The sequence below is a fragment of the Sinocyclocheilus anshuiensis genome, unplaced genomic scaffold (assembly GCF_001515605.1).
Source record: "Sinocyclocheilus anshuiensis isolate Anshui unplaced genomic scaffold, SAMN03320099.WGS_v1.1 scaffold26, whole genome shotgun sequence".
NCBI classification, from domain to species: domain Eukaryota; kingdom Metazoa; phylum Chordata; class Actinopteri; order Cypriniformes; family Cyprinidae; genus Sinocyclocheilus; species Sinocyclocheilus anshuiensis.
In genome coordinates, this window is record NW_015544143.1 from 1,035,424 (window position 1) to 1,047,671 (window position 12,248).

Here is a 12,248-nt window from a genome sequence, read left to right on the forward strand (position 1 = left end):
AATCACATGGTATTGTCATTTCGATACAAGCATCGGCACAGTGTGTGATACAATAGTGCTTTGAAAACTGTGTCGGAGCATCAGAGCCTCGGTATCAATCGTCCCATCACTAATAAGTCACGTAGTGTAAATAACGAAAGACAAACGCAGGTCTACACAGAAACCAAACCAAACGATAAAGATGGCTCCGAAGATAACAAGACGCTGTGCAGTGCCAAATTGTGGACAAACACAGTCTTTGCATAGCCTTCCATTGGGTCCCAACAGGAAAGAGTGGATTAGTTTTATTTCTTAATGATGTTATAGACCGCATTAGTAAAAGGTTGGTCTTTTGTTCACTTCATTTCACTGCGGATTCGTTTACAAACAAGACACAATTCGACGCCGGATTTTCAGAAAGACTTAAAGGGGTCATATGATGCTGCTAAAAAGAACATTATTTTTTGTATTTGGTGTAATGAAATGTGTTTATGCGGTTTAAAGTAAAAAAACACATTATTTTCCACATACTGTACATTGAAAAATTGAAATCGCATCATATGACCCCTTTAAAATTAAAAGACGATTCTTCGCCGACTATATTGGATGTACTGAGTATTTGCGTGTTTAACTTAAATCACAGCAGCATCCATCTGTGAAGGATGTAGGCTTTCAAACATACACAACTGTTAGCCAATCATAGCGGTGGGCGTTTACTTCCTAGTCTAATCCGTCACACCTATTCAAACTAGCGTTCCGATGAGAAGAGGCCAAAACAGCTGAACACGCAGCGCCAGGTGGAGCATAGAATACTTATTTAAGTAGGAATATTTGTGTATATACGTGTGTAAGAATAGGAAAAGCAAAAACAAGGAAGAAATTGATTATAAATAAACCATGACTGCATAACAGCAAAAGTAGGTGGCGATATGCACACAGGATGTTACACGCCAAAAAACGGAAGAAGAAGAGGCCAAAACAGGACAGAAAATAGCATATTACTGCTAAAATATTATGTTTTTGATGTAAATATCGTGATAACATTATAAGTGGACCTCAGAGAACAGTACAAAATAACAACAAAGGCAGTTCATGACCCGTTTAACACCTTTTTACACATGCATCAATTAAATTATATTATATATAAGCATAGTATAATAGTTAACTTGCTTTGCACTCAAGAAGAGTGAACGATCCTGTTTAGGGCCTTGTGGGGAAAATGTTGCAAGAAGAAAGTGTTTTGTGCTGCAGAGCAAAAAAGGATCAGTAACCCTGTTTGCAATATGTTCACAAAGCAGAGGCAGGTAAACATACCCATGCAACATCTTTTCCCCCACTAACCTGGGGAGAAGTGTGTTTAGTGGGAGTGGAAAAGCAAAAACACTTGATACATCTGTAGTGAGAAGAGACGCACATAGCTCACAGCTGTCTTATGTTTGTTCTACTGCAAAACACATGCTCTTTCCATTAGCATCCGGGAGCTTGTGAGAATAGCTCTGACAGCTAGCTTTTATGATGCCATTCCACACACTTTTACATGGAATTACTGCAGTTGAAATGATATATGTCATGCTTTCCAAGTTACAGAGCTCATTTATATATACTTGGCATGTTTGCTTTACTGCTCTTGGAATGTTAAGTAAAAGGTGGTGTAAATTGATATAAGCATGTGTGATGATTTGCCATTGGAGGCAATAGATGATGACTCTTAAAAGCACTATTAAAACCTGGAGTAGATGGTTGGGATTGAATGCTGAAATACATTTCAATGACCAGAAGTGCTGTAACATTTTTAAGCATAACAACATCATTCCATGAACAGACAATCCATTTTTTATTTCCTGGCAATTAACCCTTTTCGTGTACCACAGCTCACAGATGTTTGAGTTTATTGTAGTTAAATGAAGCTGACATAACAAGCACCACTGGGTTGACTGGCATGATATACTAGCTTTTTTATAACATAATATAAACATTCATTTGAATTTAATGTAAAATAAAGATAAAATAAGTAATGTTGTGTTGGTTATTTGATTCTCTACCATGAATACTCTACCCCATTTCCATCTCATTTCCATGTTCACAAGCTTAAGTCCTCTACGCAAAACACTGTCATACTCATAACAAAACACAAGTGCTTTGTGTCATGCTCACTATGTGGGGCTGATGGCATTTGAACTCTTCCCCTTCTCTCCTACCACCCACCACCCAGTCTTAGGCTTGAGCTGATCTCAGTACGGTTATACCCTTGAGAGGTCAGCAATAATATGGCTCTATTTTTGGGGAATGTTCCAGAGACCAAGCTTCCACAGACTCTGCTGCGCCAGAGAACTTCAACTTAAATGAAAAGGAAGACCAGACTTGCACTGAGGTGAAGACCGAGATTGTAACATGGACTATTAAAACAAACGCAGGAACACAAGATATCAGACACAGCCCAGCAGAAAATGCTGAAGGTATGATATAAAACAACAAATGCATCACAGCTATAGTGTTTAACTACTTAAAGTAATACTTGAATATTTAAAATTGTGTGAAACTGTTGGCTTCATTTGTTTGTTTCTTCATTATTTGTAAAAACAAGAATGCACTGAGTTTGTACCAGTTTTACAGAATATTTTATGGATTTAACAAAAAGCAAGTGCTCAACTGTAATCCTTCAGCACTCTTATCACTATTATCATAATTTTTTCTTTAACTTGACAAGGACATGACTTAAATGTAATTTAATTTTTGCATTAAAATTAAGATTTTAGACGTTTCAGTGAGGCATTTATGTTGTTGGGACGGGACAGAACAATACCATGAAGAGAAATAAACAACAAATGAGAAAGACAATATAAGATAAACTATAAGATAAACTCCAACTTATTTAACCAATGTGAACATATACAGACTTGCCTTTGCTATTTATTGGAGAGTATTATGTTATTATTATTAGTGTTTAAAGACCAGCAATGAATTGTAGACCTTTTCTAAGAAAAGTGTGTTATAAGAAAATATCATATGAAGACAGTCCTTCTATTGCAGCATGAAACCACAATCTCAATTTTAGAAGTATTTACAAAATGGCAATCGTTTCATCAGTACGGAGCCCCAAAAGTAACATTTGAAAGATTGAAAATGTGACGTTCATGTGCGCATTATTGCGTGATGGGATAGGATGGGAATTCTGGCTCTTTTTATGGAACCGGATAATTTGGTTCAGCTCTTTCAGCTCTCAAACGGCTCTTCATTTAGTAACTCCTCTGGCTTTTTAAATTCAGCCAAATTTAGTAATGTTTGGCCCAGGGGCGGTTCTAGGATTTTATCCACAGGGGGGCTGAGCCCTCAGACACATTAGATACAAATTACCTAAATAAACTTTATAGTGCTTGTGAAAACTGCATTATTATATGAAGTAAATATACACAAATATCCATTAAAGCTACAGAAGTTACTTAGTTAAGAGCAGAGTGATTCTCTGTTTTTCTTTTGTTGTTTCATTAACATTATTAACCTAAGAAGTGCACGGGTCCATTATATTAATGCACATCCGCTATTTTCTTAACTGTTCACTTTCACTTAAGACGTTATTGACAGTTTTTACGTTGATACTCATCAAGACAGCCACTCTGACATAATTTTGTACCTATTTGCTCAGTACGCGAAAGAGAACTCCATTAGGTATGTGCGTGCTGTCTGAGAGACGGCTTGGTTGCATGCGTGCTTCAGGTTTGTGCGTGCACAGAGACGATCTATGACATCGGGTAGCTACCCACGTTTAAAATAGCGCCAGCTTTCTGCTGTATGACCTGCCTTTAGTTCAGTGTTTTTCCTTCGAATGCAACTATATGTTTGATCAATTGGAAACAGAGCTTTTGGTCATTTTAACAAGAAATCGTTCTCGATAAATGATCTTTTAAAAGAAAATCAGTGTGGCACGCAAAGTTCCGTTTTGTTGGCATGTTTTGTTTGATGCTGATTGGAGCACTACCGTTTGGGAATACAGGGTAAAGCCGATCACATAAGTAGCACAAAAACAGCACAAAACTTACAAGATGAAATGATATGAGCATATGTCTGTGTGTTAGATTGGATAAGCACTGCAGCTTTTGGGAAGCACCTATCAGATCATAAAATCCTATAAAAAATTCAAGCAAAGAACAACAGTTTTGTTTTTGATGCTCTGTTCTCTATTTTCTGTCAAGGTAGTGTTTACAAAAAAATCATAGGCATCCTCCTTTGCTTTTATATGGTAAACACACCCAAACTAATGCACCCACAGTCCTTAAGCTTGTTTTTTTATTATTTCTTTATTTTTTCCCCAGGTGAAGCCTCTGCTGAGTCAGAACACCAGACGGCTAGTCCGGAGGTGATCTATGATGATGTACCCTGTGAAGATCTGTCTTCAGGAGAAGGTCAGTCATAGATTGTCATTTTAGCATACATTATAGATCTCCAAGACTGTTTGATTGTTGCATGTATCTGGGTGTTTCTTCAACAAGCACTTTTATGTACCAGGGGTATAAAATATTCAGATTTCAGATTTCTCCTCTTTGTTATATGAAGGTCATATTAAAACTTTTGAAAACTATTTACTATACTCTTATAATTAATCTATCTACTTACTAAACATATTTTATAGTTTTACTCATGTTTCAGTTTAAGATGTTCAATCTTAAAATATAAAAATTCATCATAAAATATTAATTGGTTCATTTACTAATGATGATAATCTAAACAAAGATTGAAATTTTTTCTGCAACGTTTCGGTCATGCAACCTTCATCAGGCACTGCAAGCTATAGCAGTGTGTGGGATTCATCTATTTTTGTTAGATTATTTGGTTTTCTTATTTCCTGCGCACCTGCCTGTACGATGTAGTAGAAGTTGCAGTGGCATTTCATTATAATTGATTATATGAAAATGGCTTATATCTGTTTTTAATTTCTAATTTAAATTTCTACAGTAGAACTAGACAGTGTATAAATATAGCGTAATTCATATAAAATGAAATGTATATTTTTAATAGAATTAATGAAACTATTAGGCCTAACTATTTAACTATTAACATGTTGATTATAAATTTATTTATACATCACATTTCAGCCATCTATCTAGTGTCACACGTTTTATTAGGCTGCTTGCAATGTTGAAAATAAAAATATTTACTGCCACGCGACCGTTTTTTTGTGCTGACTAAAAATCTTGCCTCATGTCATTTTCACCGCAGAATGTAATCAAACACAATTGTTCATTTGAGCTGGAGATGGAAATCACAGTTTTTGATGTGGTGGAAATCACATTTTTCACAAGGGCTAAAAGTGTCTATAGTTGAAGAAGCACCCATCTATGTCTTATATAGATATTTTTTTTCACCATGTCATTGTCAGAAGTCCTTCAGTGATTTACAGGACTGTATATCTGCATTGCTTTGTGTGTCAGCTGACTTGATCTATGAGGACATTCAGAAAGAGGAGGGCTTGCAAGGGCCCAATAATGGCTGGAGCTCAAGTGAGTTTGAAAGCTATGATGAGCAGTCCGACTCTGAGAGGGCTCCAACCCGCAGCAAGGTGCGTGTGTGTGTTAATTCAAGACTCCCCACTACTGCAATAATTACATCCTGACAAGCATCTGATTAATCTTCACACACATTTCCACATTCCTCATAATGATAAACTACAAAGGTTCATGAAAAGATTTAAACCCTCTAAGATTGCAGGCTGATTGATTGGTACATGGATCGATGATTTATTTTAGATGCGGGTTCTTGTGATACTATAATGGTCTGTGAAGGATTGCTGCCACAAGAGTGCAGTGTTGGCCAGCACTTGCCTAATCGCTATTAATGCCAGGCATAACTGACACACTTTTCCACTGCTCTGTATTGCTTCAAATTTGAATTCAGTGTGCACTGTGTTATCTGCCCTTACACGTTCATGAGGTCACAGTGGTATGGAAAACACTTTGCCCAGGTGGCAGTCCCTCAGAAACCAATTTCCCATGGCCAGACTCACCTTTACCTCCGCTGAATTAGGCTCCATAAGATTCCTACTGCCAGACGACTCATGATAAGCAAGAATTAGATTGCTGAGTCTAATACCACAGTGATTTGAGCTCAGTTTAACAGTTATTCCTCCAGCTTGTTTAGTGCATGTATAATTGGAAAGGAATGATTTTCTTTCGAAAGGTGTCAAAAGTTCCTATAATGGGCTTGTTAAGATTAAAATGCACTCACAAGGACAAACAAGCAACAGTTGACAGTTGACTAATTGGGCTATGGTCTTTTCAACTGCGTCAGAAACCATTTAATTATGAAAAAATAATAGTAACTGACATATTTAATGACTGCAATGTCTGTTTTTCTGTAGAAATGGATATCAAATATTTATGAATATACACTACAGTTCAAAAATTTGGGGACAGTAAGATTTTTTTATTTAGCAAGGATGCATTTAATTAATCAAAAATAACAGTAAAGACTTTTACAAAAGGTTTCAATTTCAAATAAATGCTGTTCTTTTGAATTTTCTATTTGCCGAAGAATCCTAAAAACAAAAAACAAACCAAAAACTGTTTTCTATATTGATGATAAGAAAAATTTTGTGAACACAAAAATCAACATAATCGAATGATTTCTAAAGGATTCAGTGATATCAGAGCCATTGAAGGCAGCATAGATGCATCCTTTGAAAACAGAACAGATTAAGGCATATTATTCGCCAAACATTGTTACACAAACATTGGACTTGGATGTTATGCCTTCCTACCTCGGTTTTGGACGCAGCCTATGGCTTTGTTTTGGAAAATTCGGAGGTCCTCGTCTGAGATTCTCATTAGTGAGGATGTACGTTCTGTCATAATCTTATCTTCCTCTGTCTATCCCACCCTGCTTTGACTTAAAAATTAAGCCATGCCCCTGGTTCCAGTCATTTCTCTTGCATATGCTTTTGTGGTTGATCTTGATTTTGCCTTGCCCTCATGCCTTCATTTCCCTCACTTTTATGCTTACCCCTTCATTCCTTGCTCTCCTCCATGTTGCCATGTTATTGCGCTCTGACCCATGGCCTGCGTTGTTGCCGTGACGATACCTGTAGCTCTCCCCTGATGTGCGACGACTGAGAGAACGTTACACCAGGACCAAACAGGAGCTAGCCATGAGACTGGGGGGCAGACATCAGGTACACTCATGCACGTATGGGGAAGAATGGGCTTTAGCCGGGTGAACTAGCTCGGAGCTGTCAATTAGCGCAATCACAGTCACCTGGGTTCAAGGATACACTCCTCTTTTTCACTTTTCCCTGCTGAAAGGAACAGTGTGAATTTCCATGCTGGTTTATGCTGGTCTGTTGTTGCTGACCAACATAGACATGCTGTCAAACAGCCAAACTGAAATGTAGTAAAGAAGCCTGGTAGCATACTGACATCCCAGCATCCCATGCTTGGAACCGCATTCAGCACAGGATATGTTAGTCGTTTTCAGCAGGGCAAATCTTTTTCCTTTGAGTTTTCACTTTCTCTGTGTCTTGCTTTTCTGTCTTTCTTTTTTTTCTCTGTGTTCTGAATCTCAGGGTCCATAGAGTGATTGCTGCTCCCTACAAACAGAGCAGAAGAGATACCTGTAGAAGTTCACTGCACTTGATTTAGTTTGGTCATATGAATATTTGAATTTCATGTCATCAAACACAGACAACAAATAAGCCATGCAGCTTGTCTGTATATACTGTATAATATTATATACGTTACAAAATACTATATAAGTTTTTATATAATTTATTATTAAAATATAAAATAATACAATTAGCGTAATTTACAATAGATACACTATTGCTCAAATGTTTTGAGGTAAGTAGGATTTTAAATATTTTTTTTCAGCAAGGATGCGTTAATCTGATGAAAAGTGACAGTAAAGACATTTACATTGTTACAAAATAAATCCATTTTAAAAAATGGTGTGCTTTTGAACTTTGTTCAACAAATTTGCTTGAATTTCTGTTTGATCAAAGTAAGTTTCCTTGTACACTTGCTGTGAATTGATATATTGATAATATTTTTTATATGCTATTTGTTCCCGATTTGAAATCTCACTTAAATCTTGCAATCTGAAGTCCACTTTGCAGAGCCGTCTCTCCTTTTTCTCTTGTTGAAAGTCCCTCTCTGTATCTCACTTTCTCTTTCTCTGTTGTAAACAAATCTTTCAGACCATTTCAGCTATCAATATTCAACTAAAATACTCCATTTTGCTTCAGTTTCCCTAATCTCTAATTTGATTTGTATGAGGGTGGGTTATGGGCACGCTTCTGTATATATAAAGTAAAGAGCTCTCATGTGGTTCAAGCAAGACATTTCCACATACTCTCTATTAATGACCTGCTTTCACAGAGATGGGACAGCCCCCTCCTTTTTTAAATATAAAAATATCACTGTAGCTCTATGTTCTCTCACACACTTAAGATCTTGTGGCTTGTGGCCATTGAAACAGACCCTGTAGAGCACACACCCAACTGCCGCCCTGACGGACTGAACTGGTGCCTCACAAATGGCAGGCGAACCGGAGCATAGCTGTTTACGCTCAAGGACTTGAGATGGTCGACCTTTTTCCATAAGGGTTTACCACGTCTCTGGTTATGGAGGAACTCCAGCTCGGCTGCCCATGATTTTCTGTTCCCCTCTGGTCCCTTTTGCAGGTCCATCAGCTGATGCGGGCGGCATGCAGCGGAACGAAAGATGGCCTGGAGAAGACCAAAATCGCTGTAATGAGGAGAGTTTCATTCCTACATAAAAAGGAGCACTCAGGTAATCTAAGAATGATTTCATTTGAGAATTTATCTTCTTTCAAGCACTCATCCTCACTCCTTTTCCTTCGATAGAAAAATATCCCATTCAGGAAAGAAGCAATTATACATTTCTAATGCTTTTTCTCTCAGATGGACAGGGCTGTTCATTAAATTAAGCTAGACCTCTTTACAGATGGCAGATGATCTGACTGTCACCGAGTCAGACATGATAGAAAAAGTCTGATGGAGTCCAGGACCTCTCAGTGCTTTCTTGAATTCTGCTTTAAAAAAAAAAAAAATAAATAATTGACTCCTGGAGGTCGGAAGCTGAAAAAAGGATCATGTGAAATATTTGGGAAGCAGGAAAGCAATATAAATCAGATTGAGTTTTTAAAATAAAAGGTAGGGAGAAGAGCTGATGAGGGCATTTGATGTACAGGAAAATTGGCTGAGATTGGTCCCCATAATGCCCTACTGCACAATGGGGTAAGACTACCATTTGGAAGTGGAGACTGGTGCAATGCCTATTGAAACTGCACTCTAAATGATGTACCACACTGCATATAGTGATAAACATTTTGATTTGGAGGTTCTGTTATCATTTCTTTTATTATTTCAAGAGCCTGCAAAAACTTTGGATGTGGCTTAGAACAGCCTGCTCTGTAATGAGTTTGAATGTACTTTTTTTTTTTTTTTTCTGTTTGAGCATCTCTTTTAGCTTTGCAGGGGTATATAAAATGTTTGAACGTGTTTTTGTGTGTCCTGACAGATGACACTGAGGATGATACAGGGTATCTGGATGTTATGGTATCAGAGGCAAAACACCCACCTGCACAACTGGGACCAATGCCAGATGGGCTTAGCAGCCAACAGGTGCGTGTATATGAATTTATTGGCATTTTTAATAGCCAAAATATACACATTTGAGAGAAGCCATCACTTTGGTAGTAACATTTGCATGAATATTGTCCCAACCAAAGAGAAGCTGTTTTCTTTTCAAATTCATACATCTGTGTCATTGTGACCATAATGACTTGAACTTTATTTTCTCTTTTGTCACTTATTGTGGAGGTCTTTGTCCAAATTTAAATCAGTATTGTTGACTTTCCAAAGTGAACTGTGGAAAGGCAACAACAAATTTGCTTGCTCAAAATATTTTTAATTAGGAAAATCTTCATCAGTACTTCTATATTAATATAAGTAACATAATATAGATTTAATAAATGACAGCTGTAATATAATTTCTTATGCAAGCATACATACACACACATAGATATGTGTTTGAGTAAAGTTATCATTTTTGTTTTATTCTAAATCTACTGACAACATTTCTCCCGAATTGCAAATAAACATATTACCATTTAGAGCATTTATTTGCAGAAAATGACAGCTGGTCAAAACAAAAAAGATGCAGTGTTTTCAGACCTCAAATAATGCAAAGAAAAACAAGTTCATATTAATTTTTAAACGACACAATACTAATGTTTTAACTTAGGAAGAGTGAATGACTTTATGCCACTTTATGCCACTCCTTGCATAAAAATTCAAGCTGCTCAACTTTGTTTGATGGTTTGTGACAATCCATCTTCCTCTTGATCACATGAGGTTTTCAGTGGGGTTCAGGTCTCAGGTCTGGAGATTGGGCTGGCCATGACAGGGACAGGGTCTTGGTCTAGTGGTCCTCCATCCACACCTTGATTGATCTAACTGTGACACATGGAGCATTGTCCTGCTGGAAAAAACAATCCTCAGAGTTGGGGAACATTGTTAGAGCAGAAGGAAGCAAGTTTTCTTCCAGGACAACCTTGTACGTGGCTTGATTCATGTGGCCTTCACAAAGACTAATGTGCCCGATTCCAGCCTTGCTGAAGCACCCCCAGATCATCACGGATCCTCCACCAAATTTCACAGTGTGGCTTGTAGGCCTCTATTCTTCCGAACCGTTCTCGCCATGCACTTCATCCCAGCTGCCGTTTGCCTTTCTTTTTGTTGAGTGACATTTGAATGATTTGGCGGTCATTTGGCGGTCAGCAGAGAGTCGTTTTCGACCACAGCAGTGGTTTTTATACTTTTCCTTGTTAAATAAGGTTTGGTTCAGGTGATCACCTAATATGTACGTCATGAAGCAGAATGAGGTGTGCCTGTGTTGGAATTGAACAGACAATGGAATGGAATGGCTGCCATACATGTATATATGTGACCCTGGACCACAAAACCAGTCTTAAGTAGCTGGGGTATATTTGTAGCAATAGCCAAAAATACATTGTATGGATTATTATTGATTTTTCTTTTATGCCCAAAATCATTAGGATATTAAGTAAAGATCATGTTCCCTGAAGATATTTTGTAAATTTCCTACTGTAAATATATCAAAACTTCATTTTTGATCAGTAATATGCATTGCTAAGAACTTCATTAGGACAACTTTAAAGATGATTTTCCTCAATATTTTGATTTTTTTGCACCCTCAGATTCCAGATTTTCAAATAGTTGTATCTCAGCCAAATATTGTCCTATCTGGAGCATTGTCCTGCTGGAAAAAACAATCCTCAGAGTTGGGGAACATTGTTAGAGCAGAAGGAAGCAAGTTTTCTTCCAGGACAACCTTGTACGTGGCTTGATTCATGTGGCCTTCACAAAGACTAATGTGCCCGATTCCAGCCTTGCTGAAGCACCCCCAGATCATCACGGATCCTCCACCAAATTTCACAGTGTGGCTTGTAGGCCTCTATTCTTCCGAACCGTTCTCGCCATGCACTTCATCCCAGCTGCCGTTTGCCTTTCTTTTTGTTGAGTGACATTTGAATGATTTGGCGGTCATTTGGCGGTCAGCAGAGAGTCGTTTTCGACCACAGCAGTGGTTTTTATACTTTTCCTTGTTAAATAAGGTTTGGTTCAGGTGATCACCTAATATGTACGTCATGAAGCAGAATGAGGTGTGCCTGTGTTGGAATTGAACAGACAATGGAATGGAATGGCTGCCATACATGTATATATGTGACCCTGGACCACAAAACCAGTCTTAAGTAGCTGGGGTATATTTTTAGCAATAGCCTAAAAAACATTGTATGGGTCAAAATTATCGTTTTTTGTTTTATGCCAAAAATCATTAGGATATTAAGTAAAGATCATGTTCCATGATGATATTTTGTAAATTTCCTACCATAAATATATCAAAACTTAATTTTTGATTAGTAATATGCATTGCTAAGAACTTCATTTGGACAACTTTAAAGGCGATTCCCTTTCGATACTACACTCGTACTGCGTCTTGCTTAGACGCATATGGGAAAAACCCATATTTCTCCTGAACTGAAGCCTTCTTCATTCATGCAGTGAAACTGCATGGCCAGTGGTTCGTGCAGTGTATTAAAAAACGAACAAATGGCTAGGCAGCGGAGCTGCACGCGCCTATGGCGACGAAGCCTGCCAAAGCCCGCCAGAATGGGCGGGGCGTCTGGCTATATAAGCGGGCGTTCGCCACAGGATTCTCAGATTTCTTCTCCTTCAG

The 12,248-nt window shown here is 37.8% G+C and overlaps 1 protein-coding gene across 2 annotated transcripts in view; it reads left to right on the plus strand.

Annotated features, from left to right (window-relative positions):
• The window catches only part of LOC107695083 (rho guanine nucleotide exchange factor 10-like protein), a 124,216-nt gene that overhangs the window by 16,481 nt on the left and 95,487 nt on the right, over positions 1–12,248 (plus strand). Inside the window, exons 3-8 of one of the 2 annotated variants that reach the window (XM_016494887.1) lie at positions 2,275–2,436; positions 4,303–4,379; positions 5,406–5,533; positions 7,058–7,141; positions 8,648–8,756; positions 9,507–9,610. In XM_016494887.1, coding sequence (XP_016350373.1) covers positions 2,275–2,436; positions 4,303–4,379; positions 5,406–5,533; positions 7,058–7,141; positions 8,648–8,756; positions 9,507–9,610 — 664 coding nt within the window. The remainder of the gene's footprint in view (positions 1–2,274; positions 2,437–4,302; positions 4,380–5,405; positions 5,534–7,057; positions 7,142–8,647; positions 8,757–9,506; positions 9,611–12,248) is intronic. The other variant, XM_016494888.1, reaches the window with a different exon arrangement.